Source organism: Molothrus aeneus, chromosome 33, assembly GCF_037042795.1.
Source record: "Molothrus aeneus isolate 106 chromosome 33, BPBGC_Maene_1.0, whole genome shotgun sequence".
Lineage (NCBI taxonomy): Eukaryota > Metazoa > Chordata > Aves > Passeriformes > Icteridae > Molothrus > Molothrus aeneus.
This window is the reverse complement of record NC_089678.1, coordinates 1,466,334-1,489,281: the sequence shown is the minus strand read 5'-3', so window position 1 is coordinate 1,489,281 and position 22,948 is coordinate 1,466,334. Positions and strand designations below refer to the sequence as shown.

Below are 22,948 nucleotides of genomic sequence, written 5' to 3'. Positions count from 1 at the left end.
GGCCTTAGAACAGTTTATTAAGTGATCTTTGTGGGTTCATATTAATGCTGAAAAACTGTAGGTGAGAGAGACCTAAACATAGTAAATCTTGCAGAGTTCATGATGTCCTACAGTACCTGAGTCTAGGGTATTTGAAATTGTTTGCCAGCAGGCATCAGAATGTAATGTTGGCACAGTGCAACTTCTCCCACCCCAAATTCAGTATGTAGTGTATTGAAAAGTGAGAATTGTATGTCATGTACTAAAGCTAAGCCTTCAGTAACTAACCTGTGCTTGGTAGGGATGGGAGAGTATGTTTGTGCTTATTTTAGGAAGTCTGTCCAAATGGAAATTAGCAACAGAAAGAAATACCATCAGTATTTTTGCAACAAGAAGTGTTTGCCATTTTATTTGCATCATAATTTCTGGGTTGACTGACATAGATTCATAGTATTTCCATTTTCCTCTTGAAAGCTCTTTTGACAGGGGCAACAAACCGGAGTGCTTGTTGGAAAATTATGCTGTGCAGGAAAACCTTTCAGTCAGCTATAGGTGTGTTCTCTAGGATCCCAGTTTATTTGATCCCAGGGACAAATAATACAGGAATACAGTATGTGGGAATTGCATAATAATACTTAGTAAAGTATGTGTCAGCAAAATTAAACTTCCTTGTGTTCTCTCAGTGTGTTCTCAGTGGGGAAGTAATGAGATGGTGAATGAGCTATTGGAAAAAACAGCTGATGATATAAGTGATTTGTGTTGACAGATTGACTTAGTACATTTGAATGCATTAACAACACACATAAGTAGCTGAAACACTGTTTTGATTTGCTTCTTCCAATGCTTAGATTTTTGTCCAATATAGATACAGTAGAAAGTATTTAACTTTATTCTTAATCTTCTAGAATAATGTGTTTTCTGGTAGTGGAATGACAAGGAGGAACACTTACGTTTGTGAACGTTCTTCAGATCGCTATTCTGCAATACAGAATGGGAAGGACAACAGGTATTGTTCAACTTTCCTTGTTTATTATTTTAGGTATAAGAACTTAATCACAATGTGAAATACATAAAGTCCAAGTGTATGTTTTTATCTTCCACTGCTGCTTCTTTGTTTGCAATGAATTTTTAAGCTAAATGTGTCAGTCAGCCTTTGCTTCTTTTTATGGACACATTAATTACTGAGGGTTGTCTTCCAACACAGGAGGAAGTAATTGTGCTAACAACTAATTGCTAGGTGGGCAGTTGTGCTGTGGAGAGCTTCAGATGGATTACTCTGACAGCGTAGCCTGATCCTTTTTAATTTCTGCCCTAACCACTCAAAAAGCTGAAATGGTTAAAATTTATCAATTGCTTTCAGTATAAGTTTTTGGCCTAAATAGTATTTTCATAGTGATGGTAACCAGTTTGTGTCCGTTTGTGGGATGACAATGAAGCTCAGTTTAGTATGTTTTGTTGAGTAGTATTGTGTTTAACACTGCCAGTTAGTCTTTTTTAAAAATCTTTTATTCATCCTTAGTGTTATTTAACCCCTGTACTTGACTGAAAAATAAAATACTGGCTTTAATGGAGTGTAATAAAAACTGGATTTTTAAAATTGAGACTCAAATAACAGCTCTTACTCTGATGCTTTTCAAGCTATTCAAATACAACAGTTACTGTAAAATAAATAAAAAGCTCATAGCATGAAGTAGTGTAACCTAGTAAACTAGTTTTCTTTTGTTTTCCATCATGATGTTTGAATTTTTTAATGATGCATAAAATTTTGGAAATAAGAAGTACAGGGTTGTTCATTTACAGTAAAATTATGAGCTGTGGAACACGTGAAAGATAACTATTTAATTAAACACTTAAAATTAGTTTTCTGCTTTTTAATGTACTTCCTTAAAGCATTTTAATTTCAAATTATTGGATGGGTGCTTTCAAAAGTGTTTTCCCAAACACTTTTGGCTTTTTTGTGTATAGTTTCAAGTATTTGAACAAAGGTAGTAAAAATCCTTCTCTGAAAAAAAAAAACCAAACAGATAACAGATGTTTCTTAGATAGACCATTATAATATGTATTACAATACTTTTCTGATCTGACAGAGATATTTTTCTTTCAAGAGATTTAATACATAAAATACTATAAACAGAAGGGACTTTTCCCAAAGTTTTTAATTTTACAGTTGATTTTTTTTATATAGTATTGAAAGATCCTTAATCCTTGTTCTTTTCATGATTGCAGTGAATATTGTGCTCAGTTCTTGGAGCGTATTCTGAAAAATTAGGAAGAATTTTCTCTTGAGTTTTATTATTTGCCCTTCCTACAAGAATGGCAAATATGTTGCAGTTGAATTTGGATTTGGTGCAGCTGAATGTCTTGTGTCATCGAATTATTCATCTGAAGTCTTTACCTCTTTGCTACTGATATTTAGTTGTGGGACTCCAGTTGCTAATACATTATTAATGCAATTTCACTTATGCTTGTAGAGGCAAAGCTGTGTTTTGCCTTAATTCATTTGACTTTTGTTTTAAAAATTAATGGCATAATACTTTTGCCACTACTTTCATCTTTCTTGCCACTTAAGGAAGGAAAAATAAAAGTACTGATAGAAGGAACGGTACATTGAAAGGGTTGACCCAGCCCAGCAGCATCTGGAGGACACTGTCCAGAGGATGACAAGTTGGTCCTTTAAAAACCAGTCACTTCCAAGTGATAATGTGACAGCAGTTCGAGTTGTTTCATGTTTTAGATGTTTAACTACAAATAAGAGTATTCACAAAAGGAAAATCTGTTTAATCAATCTATTTAAGTCTTTGTGAATTTCTTTTTCAGTATTTTTTAATTACATCCTGGTATTCATTGCAGTCTTTCTCCATTTCTTTGAATAATGTGTGTGTAAGCTTTAATTGTGGGAGCAAAGAAAAGGCCTAACTTAACATATATGGAGAATTCATTTATGGATTAACATAATTTTTTTAGAATTTTGTATTCTTTACTTTAGCTGACTCAGGCAGCCTGGTCATCTAGTCTTCTGTTTAATTAAGCAGTACTGCTCATTCTAAAAGAATAAATTCTTTTCTCTCTTCTTTTTTACACTAACCTTTATTTTCCCATTTGTCCATCCCTGCTGCCTTGCTGCCATGGAAAAGCCTGACAGAAATGTCTGCAAGCAGCACATCCTCTGCAGGCTCTGCAGTGGCCTCTGTCTCTACACGCCCTCGGCATCAAAAGTCTATGTCTGCCTCTGGTCACCCTATCAAAGTCACACTGCCAACCATCAAAGATGGTACTGAAGCTTACCGACCAAGGTAACAGATTGGTGGGATTTCTTTTTTGCTCTTGTTCAGTTTGTGACAGACATCAAAGTGTTTGTAATCCAGTCAAAACTGCCGCATCGCATTCTGGTTTTAAAAAGGAGCTTGCTCAAGTATTGTGGGTATTAAATGATGATTTAAACTTGATGTTGTGCATGGCGCATGTTTGTATACAGTTAAAGAAATTCCTTGACTGCCTCCCTCCAGAGACTTCTCAGAAAGTTAAGTAGTTAAAAATTTGACTACTTTAGGTGGGATTGTAGAACACAGGCCACCATAAATTGAAATTAGATACTGGAATGTAAACCTTTCTGATTTGTAGGTTGCTAAACTCGTTGTTGTCTAAAAGCACCATGGTATAGTTGTTCTTTCTATTAACTGCCTGAATAGCTTTAGACACTTATTTCTGTCAGGTTATGACTTAAGCAATATCCATGAAGTTTTTTGGGAGTGCATTAAGGGTATTAATGAACACATTTTTCCAGAAGAATGCTGGGGGCACTTTCAGATCTTGCTACACACTTTTTTAACCTTTTTCCTTTTGTCCTATTATCTGTGTATACTTTTTTTAACAGCTCTAATACCTGAGATAGAAATAAGAGATATTTTTATTGTAAAATCAAACCAAGTATGAATCCTAAGAGCAAATCAGTAGCACATTCAGTTGTTTAAAAGAATCAAGAGCGGGATTTCTTTCCCATCTTTGAGAAACAGTTGTCATGTAGGAGGGCTTTTAGCCTGGTCTTTCTCGTTATTTATGCTTCTGTTTTCCCAGCAGTGCAACTCAGAGAGTGCCTGCTGCCTCCCCATCTGCTCATAGCATTAGCACCACCACTCCAGACCGGACCCGCTTTCCCCGGGGCAGCTCCAGCCGCAGCACTTTCCACGGGGAGCAGCTGCGGGAGCGGCGCAACGCCACCTACAACGGCCCGCCCGCCTCGCCCTCCCACGAGACCGGCGCCTTCGCGCACGCCAGGAGAGGGACGTCCACAGGCATCATCAGCAAGATCACCTCCAAGTTCGTTCGCAGGTTGGTACCTCGAGTTTCAAGAGAAAAAAGAATTACCAAAGCCCAGCCTGTAAGCAGGACTTTAAAAGGAAGTCTGACAATTTCCAGTTTAACTCTGAAGTAAATATAAATTTAGTTAGAATGCTGCTTTGTTTGTGTGTTCCTTCCAGAATCTGCCTTGTTTCACTTCTGTGTATATATTGTAACCATTGTTTGACCAGCTATTCTTCTTTACCTTAAAGGAACAAGAGAATGCTGGTCAAAAGGGGCTTTTACCCCTGTTTCACAGCTGTGATACAATTAAAGTAAAGTCAAATTCATTTAAATACTGAAAAGAGTGACTTCAAAATAAGTCATTATTTAATGTTAACAATATTTTACTTTTTTAATTGGATGCAGTTTGTTGCAAGGATGATATTTACAATCACTTTATTGCTGTGCTTAAAAGGAGTAGGTGTTCACAAGTTATTTCAGGTAATTCTAAAATCTGTGAATAAATGAGAAGTTAGAAGCAGGCAGAAATCTGGAGGTGCAGAAATAACAGTATTTCAGTATCATACAGCCTGTTTTATTATGTCAGCAGCTTCTTCAAATGTAAGTTCGGGTTTCTGAAAGAAGAAAACCCACACATCCTGGATCTGCATTCATTCCTGTGATGATGCTATCAGTAATAATCCTGTGAGGAGAGGTGCTGAGAAAGGTTTACAAATACACTGTTCAAGATCAAATGACTGTTGACTTAGCAGTCACAAGAGGTTTCCCAAAAGGGGACATAATTTTCATTTTGCCTCTTTCTACCCGTGATTTATCTATGAATTTCACCTGGTGAGCTGATAGTGCATCAGTGTGTGTCTAAGTAATACCTCCTATGAAGACCTAAAAAGAAAAAAAGTGTATGAATTATTTTCTTTTTCCAGAAACCTGAACATACAGGACTGTGATCTTCCATTATTGGTATCTCCAGCACTTACATATTTGTAAGGAGAGACTTGTTCTCTGATTTTAAAAAGCAAAAAAGTATTACAGTAAAGCTAGTCAACTGTTGACAGTGTAGATGTCTAAAGAGGAAGAAAGGTATTTTCTGTTGAGTAACTAATCAACTTCAACAGTACAGGCTGCTTTTTTGTGTTATAGCTCCTTGTTTTTTTGCAAGGAATGGTATCTTGACTTTGTTTTTAAGAGTTAGATCAAAGAAATAATGTTTACATTATCTTAAAATATTAAAATTATATTTTAAATGATGTGTTTAGAATTAAGAGATCCTAAATTTATATATTTTAAGTTTATTTTTATTATAGAAGATTCTAGTATGTTTTATAATGTTAAAAATATATTTTGTCACGGCCTTGCAGGGTGTCTGTTTGTTTTGTTACTGGTGATGGTAGAGTTTTTTTGTTTTTTGGGTTTTTTTTTTTAATTTTTTATTTTTAATTTGGTGTGTTTAAGACTTAGTGGCTGGGATTACCTGGGTGGAGGTCCAGGGGGTTATTTTTTTGCTGTTCTTTGAGTTGGATCACATAACTTCTGTATTGTTCAGAAAATAATGGTTTAAAACATATTTTTACTAGAAGGTGTCATGAAAGACTTTTTTTACTAACTTTTGACAAGGGTAAATGCCTATTCTGGTAAGTATATAAATAAATGCCTAATGAGAATGCTTAGTGAATAGGGTATTGAAGTATTTTGAATCAATGGTTTATGTCAAATGATACTTCCCTGGTGTTAGTTACTAAAGTATTAGTGTTTTGAAGGTATTACATTAATCAGGTAATTGAAATTAGGAGCTAAGTATTGGTACAGCAGCACTAGGTACATGCCTACGTGGCTTACACAATCTGGGAATTTATTTTAAGTTGCTTCATACTAAAAAAACGTAATATAAAACAGCTCCTTGCAAAGCACATCTCTAATGCAACAAGTTAAAGATACATTTAATCTCAAGTTCTCCGGTAATCTCATTGAATTAGTCAGTGTAACAGCTGATTTGCTTAAAGTTAAGCAGACATTGAAGTAACCTTCCTGAACTGGGCTGCAAGCATTTGGTCTCTCAAACTCTTAGGCACATCTTATTGTTAATTGCTTGAGTGTGCTTAAGCATGGGCTTGTCTCAAAGGGCTTTCAGGGATACAAAAGGCCTGACCCACAAGGGTGCAGAGTGGAGCCCCCCCTGGACCACCTTGACCAACTGCTCCTTGGTGCTTGCTGGAGTTACATGTGGCCATTGCTCTGTCTGCAGTAGGTTCAGAACAACGTGTTAATTTTGACATCAGCTGGGGAAAAAAATTTAAACAATTACATGTCAGAGCCAGAAAACACTAAGGTGTCATAAAGGGAGACTAAAATTACAGCTGTGAAAAAATTCTTTTAAATAGTATTAGGCTTAACATTATTATACTGATTCTTTTTTTTCGTCAGTAGCTATTTAACATTGTTCTAGGTGTAGGTTTTCTTAACTTTTATTTTTCACCTTTATCATTGAATCTCAACCTTAACTTTGTTTTGAGGGATCCAAGTGAAGGCGAAGCCAGTGGCAGAACTGACACCTCAAGGTGAGGAGTCACTATTAATACTTCGCTCCTAGGTCTTTCAAATCAAGTGATTTCTTAAAGCCTTTTAAATCAGGATGTAAAAGAGAATAGTGCTTAAGTATTCTGTATTTCAAAAATGTTTTCTATTTGGGGATTTGGGGGGAGGGGGTCTTGTTGAGGTCCTTTTTATCCCTCATTTCTGCTTTCTTGCGAAGTATTTAATACAAAACTTTATGTAAGCATATTCCTTTGAATAATAAAACCCCCCTGTAGGAGTTAACCAATCCTTTAGGCACTTAAAATCATTATTTGACTTACAAATATTTAATGTGTTTACTTTTGGTTTCAGTGGACAGTGTAAATACTTTGTGTGTCTGTCTATATATGCATCTATTAAATTTCTCTTATAGTTACATACTGTGCTCATTACTAAAGCTGCTGCTTGCCATAAGTAAACACCTTATAGTCCCTGAGAAATGAACGTCACTTGCTCTAAGAAATAAAGCAAGTGACATTCAGACAGAAGGGTTGGTGACTGCCAAATATTGAATTTCTGTGGCAACCACTGTACACAAATGTATAGATGCTTTGTTAACAATAAAACATTCTTCATATGCTCATTTTCCAGTATATCTGCTATTTTGCCATGTTTCTGCTTTTGGTGTGCTTAAGCACAGTACATACCTCTTTATTTTTCTGCTTTCTAATGAACAGGCATTGTGGTTTGCATTCATTCTAAACTGGTCACTTACAGAAAGTATTGATTTAGTTTTCAAAACAGAAAGCCTTTATTAAAAAAAATAAACAGTACATTCTTACCCAGATACACTGTATATAATGCACAATGCATTTATCTAAGTTAGCCCTTTTCAATTCAGAGTCTCTTAGCTGTCAAATTCTTGGTTATGGAAAGGGAAAAGAGACTGAGTGTTCAAATTAAATGTAAAGTTGCTTTCAGCTCTTGCTTTCATTCTCTAGCTTTCTCTGCTTTTTGTCATCCTACAGTGTCTGTTTTGGGCTAAAAAGTCGTTTGAGATCTTATCCCTGCTCTATCCCTTAATATCAATGTGGTTCTCTGGGGGTCACACAAAGTTGAATTAAAAAGGCTTATTTTGACTCCTCTCTGAATAATGATGACAGTTTATAAACTTGAAATGAGAGCAGCACCTTTCCCCAGTGATGGATGGGGAGGCCTCAGCGTCAGGAGTACCTTGGGGCAAGAGCAGATAACAGCTGACTGTGGAATTACTTTAAAATAATTAGTGCTGGTTCTCAAAATGTTTTCTGCAGTGAAACAAGTAATCTATTTGATAAGGAAGCATCAGACTAAGAGCATTAATTGGAAATTGCTCCCTTGCAATTTTGTCCTTTATCAAATAAAATAGTTTGTCTGTATTTGTAAAATACATATTGCTGTTTCTTACTTGTAAAAGCTCCTGGCCATGTACTCAAATGGTGACCAACAGACTGTTCACAACCAAATTACAGTCCAAAATCTGCGTCATCAGTTAAAATAAAACATGTTATTATAAGGTTTTTTGACACAGAGAGAGGTCAAAAATCTAAACAAATACAAAAGGGTTTGGGGGGGGGAGGCAGAAAAGAAGGGAGGGAATTAACTAAAGACTTGTGAATTGCAGGGTGGGATTTCTTCCTCTGCTGCTTTTACCGTATGATTTCTGCTTCAGGATTGTGTCCCTCAACTTCAGTTTTGTTGGTGTATGGCATGCTCCAGATCATGAAATCAGCAGAACTTCAGTCATGCTTTTACATAGATTCCACTTTCTTTGGAGCAGTATGGAGTGACGTGTGTCTGCTGCAGTTCCCATTGCATAGGTTGTCATCAGAACATTGTAGAGCAGGGGTTTCCAAACTTGCTTTGCTGCGTGCCACTACAGTGGCACAGTGCTGTGCTGAGCACACACACGCAGCACGTGGGGCAGGGCTGTTCCAGCAGTTTTCATCCCACTCTCTGAATTAGCTTTCCTGTGACTCGTGGCATCTCAATGGCAGTTTAGAAACCCCTGTTCAAGAACTGTATTTCTCTTCTCTCTCTCAGCTACACTGCTCTGGTTTTGACTTTGCTCTGTGTCACTTGTTCCAGGAGTGTTTCTGGGGAGCCTAAAGACAGAGAGAAGGAGGATAGCAAAGATTCAAAGCCACGCTCCTTGCGCTTCACGTGGAGTATGAAGACTACAAGTTCCATGGACCCGAACGATATGATGAGAGAGATTCGGAAGGTGTTAGATGCCAATAACTGTGATTATGAACAAAAAGAGAGGTTTTTGCTCTTCTGTGTCCACGGTGATGCACGACAAGACAGCCTTGTTCAGTGGGAGATGGAAGTCTGCAAACTGCCACGATTGTCACTCAATGGAGTTCGCTTCAAGAGAATATCTGGGACTTCTATTGCATTTAAGAACATTGCATCCAAGATAGCAAACGAGCTTAAGCTGTAAAGAGAACCTAAATTCTTTGGGATCAGGGAAGATTCATACATGATCTACACTTTGAATGTACTGGTTTTGCCTAATGTGATTGGCCTGTGAAACTCCCCATGTAGAAATTGCCCTTATTGCAATAAGGTTATACATAGTTATTCAGAATTGTAAAGTTAAATCCAGTATGACCTATATTAAATAACTGTAGCTAAAGAAGTTATGTTCACATGTACAGGTAAGTATATAGAGCATTCTGTTCATTTTATGTTCATAGAGTTGTATAATAAAAAGATGACTGCTTAAATTCAGATCTTGTATAGTTGTCTAGATTTCTGCACAGAAATGTATGTTTGATGCTTTGAGTTGGAAAAGTTCTTCCCTATCATTTACATTTTTGGTGGGTTTTATAAGTCTTACCTCTACCATGCATTTTTTAAAAAACTTGTGTCCTGAGTCAAATGCACAAACTAGTTTTCACAACTGTAACATGACCATTTTTAATTATTTAAAAATAGTTCATGAGTTGAACCAAAAGTCGATGAGTAATTGGCTTTTGTTCTACATGAGACCGTTCCTGCTTATCTTTGGCTCTTATCTTTGTTATTGGATAGTGTTTAGTTGAAGAGAAGAGACAAATAAATATGTTTACAGTGTTGGCACTTACAGTTTAGAAACTTTGTTCTGCCTTTGGCCAGCTTGGAGCTGTGGGAGAACAGAAACCAGCCATAAGTGATTTCTGTCTGCAAATTCCAGTGCTTATTCCCGTGGCCCATTAACAAATGTAGCACCAAAATAAAGTACCAGAATAATTTCATTTTAATATCTTGGTGTAAAATATCACTTATTTGCTGCCTTCAGAATAATACAAATTCCATTTTATGGAACTCTCTTAAGATTGGGACTGTTTAATAGCACAAGATAATCTGAAGTGTTGACCAACTGTGTAAGTTAATAATACCACCTCAGGAATTAGCTTGGCTTTTGGAACATGTGCCCCCAAAGAATACATGCAATTCCACATAATATTTTACAGCTAAACATACATTGTTTATAATGATAAATTGTTGATTTATGCTTTTGTGGTTGTACAGTTTGTTCCCATGTAACCTGTTTGTGTTTAATATTTTGCCAGATTTCTTGTATTTATTCCACATCATTATGCCTGTAATGTGCAGCTTTGTAATTAGGCACTTGCCTACAGAAAAGAAAAAAAACAGCCCCACATTTTTTTTTCCTTCATAATTAATGATTATAAACTATGTAAAACCACTAGTACTGGTACATTTTAATACTTGTTCTTTTGTACTGAATTAACCATAGAGGTTGGTTGTGCAATGTTATTTAATGTCGTAATTACTGTAATATCAACATATGGGCCCCATCTGCACACTCTTGTGAAGAATAGAAAGTTCATTAAGAAATTGTCACTTTAAAAAATAAAAATTAAAAAAAAAAGCTGTGGTAAACTCTGTAACCCTAAGTTAGAAAGCTGTAAGTGTAGTAAATGTGCCATTCTCTAATGGCTTCTTGACCAAGATGGACTTTACATACTGTACTGTGATGTAGCTTTCCTATGTAACAGTTATGTTCGGAAATGGACGTGTATTGTTGCCTTAGAAAAAGGGTGGTGTTTGGAAAGAAAGAACTGTAGCCCCTTTTCTTTTTTTTTCATCTGATGTTCATTGAACCAAATCTGATGCAAGTCATCTTGATTCACTGGTGCACTCTATTAAAACTTACTTGAACAGTTCTCATACTAAAATACTTGTTGTTTGCCCTTTATAAAAGCACAATCATTACTGCAGGTAGCAAAACAGTTTCAAGGTGCACAGGCTCCATCTTCAGCATGGTGTGAATTCTAAATTAGCATTGCATAGATTCAGTAGTCCTGCACTGTTCAGAAACCATTGGTGCTTTAGCATTGCTGAGAAATGGATGTCCAGGAGCATTTACAGGAATTCACCAAAAATCGACCTGGGGAGGAGGGGGTTGTGTGTCTACTCAATTTACCCATAAATGTCTATAAATGTTCGATTATTCTTAAAAATACACAACTGGAATGTAACCGTGATGCTAATCTAAGGTCATGTGTGAACTTGGTCATGAAACAAAACCCTTTGCCTTTTCAGAAGGTTCAGTGAAAAAAATATAGGTCATGCTGTGAGATGGTAGATTAAGTACTTAGCAGAGCTTCCCGCTCTACAGGCGCTGTTTTTCCATGGCTAACTTTGCCCTAGATTGCCACTGGTTTTCTCTGCTCCATGTAACCAGAGATGTAGCAATGTTCCATAAAAGACACTTAGCTTCTCCAGAGGACAGAGCTGACAAATTTTAGTTCAACTTTCCCATGAAACATGGCACTGCCAATTTAATGTTTATATATCAAAGCAGCTTGCAAATGGTGTTCTGTCCAGTGGCTGCCAGCAGTGTGAAATTGCCCTGATTCCTAAACACTGTGCCCTCTTTTTGCCTTGCTGGAAGATGAGCTGTGACCCACCTCATGCTCTCCATAGCAAATACACCTGGAGCTTCCTCAAGGACACAGTCTGAGTGTAGAAGGTGTAGGTCCACACAAGTGCAGCATTTGGCTTTTCAAATCTGCTGCCCCAGCAGGAGTAAGACAGGAAGATCAAAGAAAGCAGTTCTGAAAAAGGTCTCCTGTTTTATTGGCAAGCAGAGTCGTCTTAGTCTGGGATCAGTGAGATGGTGCCTTCCCTACCTCAGTGTCTGGTTCTGGGCTCCCTCAACTGCTGCCTTATGCTGGACCTGTTTACTATCAGTTACTCCTTAGGTAAGAGTGGGATAAGCTGTATTTCAGATCCAAATGTTCCCAACTTCCATGTGGGAGGGGACTGGTGTGGCATTTTATTAGCACAGCTTTAACTTTAGAAATACAAAAGAGTTTTTAAATGCCACATCAAACTTCCCAGCTTGAGGCAAGGATGCAGATGTCTCAAATCTTCAGGGACCTCATTAATTCAATTGTAATTTGTTGGCAGCAGTATTTGGGATGGGTGGAGGGTGAGCAGTGAGGTTACTACATGGTTCAGCTAGTCAGGGTTGGGAGGTTTTTTGCATTTCTTGCTTTGAGGTATATCAACATTTCCAAAACTAGTGCATCTCTTTTCACACAGTCCAGTTTAAAAATATTAAAATGTATATAAATCCGTGAAAATACAATAAACAGTCATTCCTGGTCCACTAAATGAATGGCATTGCTGGGAACCAAGTGGGGTCATTATGCCACATGGTAGTGGATGATGCTAAAACTCCATGAACTGTTTAGACATGAGGTTTTAGTATCTGGTGTCATACACCTGAGGGTACCTTGGACCTATTCATCTGAGAACATGTTATGATTCCCCTGCCACCCTGCAAATGGAGACACTAAATCTCAGCTGAGAGATGTATTCTGTGAGGTTTTTGATAGTTGAGTTCTGGAAAGGGAAGCAAGCTTGCAAGGTACAAACCAAGTCTGTGGGGAAAGGTCTGCCTCTCTTGGGAAGATCGGGAAAAATTATCTACCTCAGAGCTTCTCATTTATTGGGATAGAGCTCTTCTCCTGTAGTGATAGTCCTGAGACTTAGCTCACACCTTCCACCCTTCAGGGACACACCCCCCTGTTCTTTACACAGCTTTCTGGAGCTGGGAAGGTGGTGAATCACCATCCTTGGGGCAGGTAAGACTGTGAAGTGCAGGATTTACTTTATGAATGTTACACACACATCTTGGGGAGATGCGGGTTCAAGGCTTTGTTTCTTAGATTTTTCTTACTAAAGGGAAAAGGTTTAGTCTGTCCCCTTGTTGCATCTGCCTGTCCAAACCTTCATATGCATAATCTTGATAAATACACCAACTGGTTTAATAAATTGTATCTATCCTCCCTGTACAATTTTGTGTTTCTTGATGTGCCCTAGCAGAGGAACACAGAGGAACACCGCTTAGGAGAGGCAGCCGTTAACACTGCAGCACCCCAGCCGCGGAGGTGGGGCTATCACAGCCTCCCCCACCATCTGGGCAAAGCTACTGAGAAACTTCATCACTTTCCCCTTGCCCAGGGGGGTATTCGAACGCAGCCCTGGACGCAGAAGAGGCTGTTCATCCGTGACTTTAGTAGGAACACCTATAACTGAGGGATGTCCAAAGAGCTTGGCCTTTTTCTCTGACGAGGAAAGAGCGTTACCTGCCCTGGGCCGGGGCAGTGCGTGCGGTGCCACGGAAGGATCTTCCAAGGGTCTCGCCGGCCCTCTCGGCGCCGAGGCCGAAGCAGCCCGGGCGCGGTGCGGGGCTGTGCCGCCCCGTCAGCGCTTGCCTGTCCCCGCTGAGCTGACGGACTCCAATCCCGGGCTCCCGCAGCAGCTCCCGGCTTCCCGCTCTAGAGCAGCGGAAGGGCCAGGGTCCGCAGCCGGAGCACCGCCAGCCCTCGCCCGTCTGCCCCAGGCCGGGGCGCCTCTTCCCGCGGCCGTCCCGCCCCGGGGAGGGGGCAGCGGCCGCCTCCGGCCACACCTGTGGCGCAGCGGCGGAGGAAGCGCCCGAAGTCGGTGCAGACGGGTCGGAGCCCGAGGGCACCATGACGGTGGGTGCGCGGCTGGGAGCCAAGGTGAGGGGCAGATTCTCCCGCCGCGGGGCCGGCGACGACCAGGTCTCCATCCTGCCCGGCGAGGAGGAGGAGGCGGCGGCGGCGGCCGGGGGCAGCGTGGGGGCCCCGCGGCCGGCGGCGCTGCAGGAGGAGGAGGAGGAGGAGGGCGCCGGGTGCAGGAAGGTGCGCTTCGCCGTCCTGCCTGGCTCCTACGAGCCGCTGCGCCCGGCGCGGGCTCCCGGCAAGCGGCCCTACGGGAAGCGCCTGAAGAAGTACGGAAAGGTGAGGACACAGCGCGCCCTGGACGGCCGGAGCGGGGACCCTCGGCATGGGGACCCCCGGCACGGGGTCTGCTGTACCGACAGTTCCACGGGACTCTCGGAATGCCCCTTATCCCGCCGGCATTTCAGAGCCAGCGCCCGGCTCCGAGGTGGGGTCAGGGCTTGCTCTGGACCTGCTCGGGAAGGAGCCGGTGCTGCTCGGGCGGGGGGGGGGAGGCGGACACCGACCGTCGCCTGGATCAAAGAGCACAAAATTTGTCTGTTCGAAGTGAAAATGACACTAAGCTGATCCATGTGACGGTGACGGGTGTTTTGTCTCGCTTGGTTCTGCGTTCCTCGGCGTCATAATTTTAAAACTATTTCTTAAAACTTCCATTTAATTGGCCTGCACTTTTTTCCCTTCTACTGAAGTGCCCGAAAGAAACGGTAAAAAGCCCTGCAGGACATTCTTTGGCCAAGGTGACCCTTAGAAATCACTACTGTGATTTACCGGGGGAAAAAAAAGCAGTTTGTTCTTCATCTGTAACAACAATTTTGGATCAAAATTGTTCTTTTGCTTTCCTGTGTGGGAAATCACAAGTCCTACAGTCTGGTGGTTTGGTTTTCCTCCCACTGGAAGATGGGTGCCTTTGGTTACAAAACTGCCATGGTGGAAGAATTCTATTGTTTTCTCTTGTTCATGTCACTTAAGTACATCTCAGGTATGTCTTGGATGTTCGTAGCAAAAAATAGTTTCTGTGTTATCAGGAGAAACCTGTCTGTTGTCAGGAATCCTTTCCTGCTGCTGAGATTACAGATGTCAGCATGAGATATGATTTTCTACTGCATTCTATGAAAAACCCCATTATTTTGGTAAAGATATGCTTGCTATGTCTGACATGCAGACAATGCCATTAAGCCTGTCAAAGTTACTTTTGAAATTCAGTTTACAGATGTCAACGTTGTCAGGAACTGCCTCTCAAATCCTACTGTTTAATAAAGAAATTAACAGAATATTTCATTCTTTCATGATGAATTTGATTCTTTGAGTTTCCAGCACTGTGTTTTCCAGGTCCCATGCAGTAGGAAGCTGTCTCAAGCCTGTAGGCCTAATCTGTACAGCGCAGTTTTGTGAGAATGGTTGCAGAAGGTCATGACTTTGCTGGTGGTGCTGTTGCTGTTGGCTTTTAATGGTGTTTAGAGCACAGGCCAGTTCTTGGGCACTGTGTATTCCCTTTTGTGTTGATCAGATAACATTCCCACAGGGAAGGGTTGCCAGTTTGGCTCTGGCATAAAGAACAACTCAACAAAGAACACATGAGGTCTGCGTAAGTGAAGGGCAGGAAGGGGGAAAGAAGACTCCAGTGTGACATAGTGAGGCAGGGGCAGGTATAGGAAGGGAAGGCCCTGCATCTCCTCCTCCAGCCTCAGGATCTGCCCCCAGCCACATTTTATTTTGGCGTCTTAATTCCTTTTGAGTAAGTTTCCATGGGAGTAAAACCAGCAAAGTTTAACTGTGTAGTTGCATCATGACAGCTGAAGGTTTTTATGTGCCAGAACCTCTGTAATCCAGCTTTAAGAAATCATAAGAATATAATAGATATTGACTGGATTTCACTGATTTAAAAATACTTACTCAAATTTGGTTTTTTCCATGTTATAAGAGGTCATTTTAATCTAGTCCTACGTAACCATAAGGAGTTACTGACAAATATTTCTTATATTTCTCCAAGTCTGACTACATTGTATTAATTCCCCAGTTGAGAGCAGCCACATGAGCAAAAACTATCAAAAATGAAATTAAAATTAGATTAAGGTTTTCAGTTAAATAATCCATGGCAAGTTTTATCTCTAGTGCAGTACATAGGTGACTTCCTGAATGTGTACTGATGTGGACCAAAACTTTCTTATTTTGACAAAAAAATAATATTTTGACAAAAAGCAGTGATATTTCCATAAAAGTATTCTCAGTGATTACTGCCTTCTTGTTTAGCTCCAGTTTTGGCACATTATGAACTTCTAGGATTGCTAACATAGTTAGAACATGTAATGTGGGAATTATGTACTTCTAGAAACTAGGGTGAATTTAAACTAATTTTATTCTTAAATAGAATCACATGTAAAAGCCTGGCTTCCTGTGGAGGCTGCATCTGTTCAGTTTAACTATACCCTGTGGGTGTGTAGGCCGATGTAAAAATAGGTGGTAAAATGTTTTTCCACTCTCTAGCCCTTGTTAGCTATGGGAGAATTTAATTTTCTGGGGCTGTGACATTGGCTGTTGGAATGATTTTATGTGAAGGTATTTTCTTTCACCTTGTCCTTTTTTTATCCCGTTTTCTCATCTCTCCCCAGAATGTCGGGAAGGTTCTGCAGAAGGGTTGTCACTACTTGGTGGTTGGCCTGCAAGGATTAGCAGCAGCCTATTCTGCTCCCTTTGGAGTGTCAGCACATGTGGCATCCTTCGTCCGCTAGCGCAGCTCCCTGTGCCCCATGGGAGAGGACACAAGGCCATTGCTGCCTTCTCAGGATTAAATTTGAGACTTGGATCTGAAAAACCTCTTGGACCAACAGCCCTGAGCCCCTGCACCAGGCCCTTTCCAAGACTGAGTGCTCTTCTCTGAAAAAAATTCTGGTTCTTTGTAAAATCAGATCAAGTCAAAGAAGTATAAGGATGAGAAAATAATCTTTGAATAATTGAACTGAAGTTTGTTTTCAGGCTTGAGTTGGTTTTCCAGAGCTTCCTGCTGTGTGGAAGGGAGCCAAGGATGGATGGAAAAGCAAGTAGATGAGGGAGAGAGAAATGAAGGACAACAGAGGACGGCAGAGCTGCTGGAGAGGTTGAGTTTGATAGTGAGAGAAATTGTCAGAGCAGTGGAGGAAAGAGATAACAGAGGATTAGGAAAAGATAGTCTTTGGTTTTCTGAGATTCTGAGTTTGTTGTGTTTTTTTACCTGAGAGGGTTAAGATTATGAGTGTACTTAAAAATATACTTGGACATAAATGGAATGTGGCCTGAGACACGGAGGGCTTTGCTGCATCATGGTTGTTCATTTCAAACCCTGGACATAACAAGCCTTTAAATAATCATAAGATGTAAAAATACAGAAAGAAAACGAGGTGTGTATTTGTGATTTTGGGGTATTAAAGGCTCACTGTGATTAACATTTTAAACTCTTCCTCTGCTACTATGAAATCTGCATGTATTTTTTTACTGGGAATGGAGTTTATATGTGATATACTTGATTCTGGAAGCTGGGGCATTTTACACCTAATTCTGTGGTGTTCACCAGGGCAAAAACAAATGTTTGCCAGCTGCATCTGAGAAAAAAAATAAACATACAGCATTTGGTATAAGAATGTACGGGTGTGATGTATGAGAATGGGGCCAAATAACCTGCCAGCTCCATCATCATTTCTGCACCTCGAAGCTGTGAGCAGAGGATGTCAATACCAGATAGCTCAGCTCAGTGCTGCAGATGCAGCAGCTTCCATGTCACACCTCCAGGGACATAAACCATATATTGATGACACAGGAACAAAGTGGTTTATGGGCCTTAAAAATTTTGTGGGGTTTTTTTGTTTGTTTCTGTCAGTCTTTTGTGGTAGTCCTAACTGACTTCCCTGGTAGCACTTTCTCTGTGTATTATATATCTTTCTAGTTTTGATGGTGTTTTTGTAATCAAGGAGTTGACTTAACTGGAAAAAAATGCTGTTCACTTGCTTTCTTTGCCTTTTCAGAACAAAGGAGTTTGTATGTCTTGGCAAACCACACTGTATTTCTTTTAAATGTAGCAAATGAATCCGATGGGAGGGGGGGGGAGGGGGCAGGGTGTTATGCTCTTTTCTAACTGGACTGTAAATAAAAGCTGTGAGATCCATGTCTGTTTTTACCTACACACCTAAGTAAGCGCACAAAGGAGGAGTTTCTCAGCAGCAACCCAGCCAGCGAGGGGAAGCTGCAGTGTAAACTTCCCCATGTTGCTTTGCCTGTGGCCTCAGGACCCTGGTAGGACATGATTGTAGCCCAGACCATGTGGAAATGCTCAGGAACAGCAAGGTGTGGAGATGAGGCTGCAGAGGATCTAAGGCTGCAGAAGCTGGGGTAGGAACCGCCACAAAGGGATTTTGCTCATTGATTTCATACCTTCAGTTGTTTCTCTTGAGCTTTTTTGTGGGGACAGACTGTAGTAATCACATAATCTCTGAACAGAGAGACATAGCTGTGCCAGGATTTTCCTGAGAAGCTGTGGGAAACTTAGAGAAAAGAATTAAAACAATTATTATCTCTCTTTCTGTAACCATTGTTTATAGATACAATTCTCCAGAGCACGCTATTCATAGTTCACCAATAGTGTGAGAGGTTTTTACTTTGAGACCAATCAAGTCTCACCTTAGCAAGTCACATTACAAAAGGACCTGCTACTTTCATTAAGCTGGCGTTCAGCCTTCTGATTCACTTTCTGAAGAATGGAGTCTTTCATTCCGTCTCTGACTCGACAGCGTCAGATGGACCTGTCCCTCTTATCTGCCCCACCAGCATGCCATGGGGCTGTTGATAATGCAATAAGAACAGGGCTGTCCTAACACCCACATGCCCCACCAGCCTGCAGAGTTTAGGATTAACTTTAGATTTTGTTACATCCCTCCATGTTTTACAGTGCTCTTACAGCATAAATCATTAGACCTTTTTTCAAATTACTTAAGCCATGCAGGAAGAGATTTGTGTCTCCATTTTTCTGTGTGGAGTGAGTGTCCCATCTATTTGTCTCAATGTCCCCTGACTAATAATGCTGCTCCCTCATTGCAACACACACAGTCCAGCCCATTCAGACTTTCCACAAAGGTAAACATGAACCTTAGCTCCTGAACTGCTCAGCACAGTGGACTTTTGCCTGCTGACATCCAGTCTCTGCTCACCTGGTGCAATTTTAAGGGAATAACCTGGTTGCTATCCATACAGAACCTGAATGACATGTCCCATGGTGCTTCTGTGTGAGCCTGAGAAAAGAAAAGCCTCAGGCATGTTGGTGAGTCAGCTTTGGCTGGCCAATGTTTCTAAAATAGACCAAAAACTAAGAAAGAGGACAAAGAAAGCAAAAGTAAGTGACTAACCTATGCTGCTGCAATAAACCAGCTAATGATTCATTTTCCCCCCTCAAAATGAACTGATGGTTCTCGTTGCAGTTACCAATTAGTGCTCTTTATCAGTTCTCCTTGAGCAGTAATTCACTCCTCAGCTCCTGAAGGGAATTTGTGAGGCCAAGCCTTGGCCTCAGGGTTTGCTACTCTCTTCATTAGCCCAGCTCAGGAAGCAGTGTCTAGAAAATCTGAATCCAGAGGGTGAGGTTCATTTTTCAGCTGGGTGGATGGCAGAGGGCTGTACTTCCTGTCAGTCATGGCAGCATCTGTTGGGCCAGGTCTGGCTTGGCTATGGTACAAACAGATGGAACAGGGCAGGTCCTGCAGCTCTGTTGCTGAATGTTGTCTTGGTGACATGAGAGATGAGGAAATGTTTCTTGGCCCCCTCAACATCGGCTGGCAGGTCAGCTGCTCCACCAACAAAATGGGCAGCCTCCATCTGAAGCAGAGCTGCCATGATGAAAGTCTGCATGTGAGATGAAAAAGAGCAAGACATTGGTGATGGGGAGGAGGCTGGGATTGGTGAGGAAGCTAGGTTCCCAGCCCTGGCAGGTGCCAAGCCATGAGGGCAGTGTGGGACTGAATCTTGGCTTTTTCACAGGTGTTATGTATTCTTGGCAAAGTGGTCCTTGGAGGAGCCACCCCAGCAGGGACAATTTTCAACCCACAGGTGCACAGAGGCTCTCTTATTAAAGCAGGCTTGTCTGCAGCTGAACTCCTGGTGCCTCTGAGGACCAAAATAGATGTTTGACTTGCTCATAAACAATGTGAGATGTGGTGGATACCATGGTGAGTACATGGGGAAGATTCAATTTGATGTTTGAGCTGGACAAAATATATTCCTCCCTTCAGCCCCTTGCATGAAACCTCTACCCATGGCTTCATTTGCCAGGTTTGTCTTCAATGGTGTGCTGCTGTCCTATCTAGTTCCCTTCAGATTCCCATACACCTTTCACTGTGCTTTAAGAAAAATAGCAGGATAAATAGGTTCGGGAAGGTGAATACATGCAAGAGTGGCAAGAAATACATAGTGAACTTGTCCATGCTTTTCTCAGAAACAAACTCCACAAACCAGACAGCCTGGCAAGTCACTTTTACTTTAAATTCCTGGCAATTCCTGGTGACTGCCCAATGAGTCACAAAGCAGAAAAAAACATATTTCTGCTGGTTTTGCCAGAGTATTTAATTACTCCTCTGGCTTACTCTAGGCTCTGAGGAAATGGCAGAGGACTCAGAGCTATTGTCCTTTGTCCTGTAACATTAGCAGCAAGGAAGCACTCTTGCACAGCTTGCTTTGGCAGTGCAGTGACTGAGGAGAGCTGTACCACACCGCAGCACTTCAGCACTTTGAGATCTTTGCCCCTCCCAGGTCATGGATCACTTCAGGGATTAATGTTCTTTCTGATCTCTGCCTGTCTGTAAGACTGGGAACGGGGAAGGTTTTGTTTTGGGGTGCAGTAAAACCAATTGTCTCTCTTTCTCTATCCCGAATCCCTTGTTTGCTGAACACTGGCCTCTTCTGAGACAAAACTGATCCTAAAATATGCACGAAGTAGCTGCAATTACCTGTACAGAGTGTGCTTTGGAAATCCTTGTTTCTTCAAGGAAAAGTAGAGAGCCTGAAGAACTTGTAGATTAATGGAGATAATTAAATTAAGAGAAGATAAAGGAATAAAATCCTTCCCTTTTTTCTCCTTTTAGGAAGTAGTATTAGGCTGCCAGGCCTGTTTTGGGGTGAAGTCTAGACCGGGCTCAGAGAGGGCGGTGCACTTTTCTGAATCCTGCAACGTGCATGAAGAGAGATGCAGGACTCTGGACTTGTTCACCTGGAGGAGGGAAGACTTAGGAGAAACTTGACAACAGCTTTTCAATACATAAGAAAGGGTTTCCAACATGATGGAGCCAGGCTCCTTACTGAAATCTGCAGCCAGACAGCAAGAGGTCATGGTCATAAACCCAAACAATGCAGTTTTCAGCCAGAAACAAGTCGGGAAAGCAGTAATATGATCATTAAGCATGAGAAGAGGTTACTTCAGGAAGCTGAAGTCTGTCTGTGGAGTGTCTCAAGGCATGACTGTACAAAGTGGGAAGCAACCCAGTGCGAATGCAGCATTCACTAGCTGTGAGTGGGATGCTGAAGGAGAAACCTCCCGGGCTTCTTCCATTCTGGATGAAGTTGTGAGTGGGATTCTGCTATGGTAAGCAAAAAGCTTTTAATTTACCTACTGTATGGAAATGTAGAAGTCTGAGTTCCTCACCCTCGCTAGAAGCACTGACGCGAAGAATAAAGCTTTGCTCCTGGTAACAAGAAGCGACTGGCAAGGATGGCAGCGCTGCCTGAGGAGCAGCTCAGCTTCCACCACTGCTTTCACTTCCCTGTGTTCTGCTGGCTGAAAGCCTGTTGTCCTTTACTGCCATCTCCTGGGAAAAAAAACCCACAGATTTCCAGCCTCGTCAGCCTTCCCCGTTGTTCTGCCTCAGGGATTTCCTGCCTTTCCGTAGGCTGGCCTCCCTCTTTGTCCAGAGCCATCCTCAGGATGTGGGGTCTCTGCAGTGTAACGTCCACCTCTGTACACCGGTGTTTCTTACCCAGTGGAATCCTGAGCCTCCTCTGTCCAAGTGTTTCAAATGTAAAGCCATAGGAACATTGTTCTTGTGTCGGGGTTTTTTTTCCTTCAACACTTAAAAATGTGTTGTACTTTGCCCCAAAGTTCTTGCTGCTTCTCAAAAAGATTCCTTAAGGAAGATTCACTGAAAGCAAGGGAATGAGCCACGGCCACTTCTTGTTTCTAAATCTCATCTTTTTCTGGAGAGATGTGTAATTTGGAACTGGAGGTTGGCAGACTGGAATGAGACACCCCCCCCCCCCCACCCAGGAGTGCCTTGGACCCCAGCTCCAGCAAACCACAAGTGGTTGCCTCTTCATGCTTTCTGTATTCCCCTGTTTCTGCTTCCCGTAAAGGACTCCTTGCTCCTTCCTTTCCTGGGACACTGAACTAGCATCAGATTGTTTTTTCAGCTGTGTCTGAATTAGGGTGGGGACTTTCCTGTCCTTGGTGAATCCCATCCTGCCCCATGATGGCTGATAAACCAGAGCTGCAGAAGTGTTAATGTTTGTGCTGCAGAACAAATGCCCTGCTCCCCTCAAATTCTCTCCTTTGGTCCTTACCTGCTCTCCCAGGTGACACACAGCTCTACCCTGACTCCTCAGACACCTGTAGCTGCTGATGGATGTTATATTCAGATGGAAAATAGCATTTACAGAACACTGGGAGAACTCATAATGTCAACAGCCTCTGTTAATACTGGGCCAAACATTTGCCAGGAAAAACAATCTCTGTGCTGTCCTGGTGCATTTAGAGAGACTGAAGTTTAGCTTTTGACTGGAAGAAAAAGAGAATTTTCAATTCATCTTCCTATATGTCTGGAATCACAGCTGACAGCTACCAAAGTAGCCGATCAACTCACCTGGGTTTTGGGTATAAATAATTCTCCATAGAGGAAAAACCTCATCAAAACGAGAGATCCTTTTATTTCTTTGCTCTGGCTCCATTAAAAGGCATCTATTATTAATGACTCTACTTACAACTCTGTCATCGCCAATTACTCACCTGAGATTTTTCCACACATGAATTTCAATGAGCTCCTTTCTAGTGCATGATTCACTGAACTCTGATATCCTGCAAGATTTTAAGAGGAAACAGCAATGCTTTT

The 22,948-nt window shown here is 41.3% G+C and overlaps 2 protein-coding genes across 6 annotated transcripts in view; both read left to right on the top strand.

Annotated features, from left to right (window-relative positions):
- Positions 1-11,020, top strand: part of MARK1 (microtubule affinity regulating kinase 1) — a 58,716-nt gene extending 47,696 nt beyond the window's left edge. For 2 of the 5 annotated variants that reach the window (XM_066568456.1, XM_066568460.1), the window contains 5 exons: positions 885-985; positions 3,114-3,272; positions 4,054-4,308; positions 6,792-6,836; positions 8,920-11,020. In XM_066568456.1, the coding sequence (XP_066424553.1) occupies positions 885-985; positions 3,114-3,272; positions 4,054-4,308; positions 6,792-6,836; positions 8,920-9,274 (915 nt within the window). In that variant the 3' untranslated portion in view covers positions 9,275-11,020. The remainder of the gene's footprint in view (positions 1-884; positions 986-3,113; positions 3,273-4,053; positions 4,309-6,791; positions 6,837-8,919) is intronic. The other 3 variants (XM_066568457.1, XM_066568458.1, XM_066568459.1) reach the window with 3 other exon arrangements.
- A 2,760-nt stretch (positions 11,021-13,780) lies between these two features.
- On the top strand, positions 13,781-17,973 carry C33H1orf115 (chromosome 33 C1orf115 homolog). The gene is made up of 2 exons (XM_066568482.1): positions 13,781-14,117; positions 16,448-17,973. The coding sequence occupies exons 1-2, from the start codon at positions 13,827-13,829 to the stop codon at positions 16,565-16,567; spliced, it is 411 nt and encodes a 136-aa protein (XP_066424579.1). The 5' UTR covers positions 13,781-13,826; the 3' UTR covers positions 16,568-17,973.
- Positions 17,974-22,948: the final 4,975 nt, after the last annotated feature.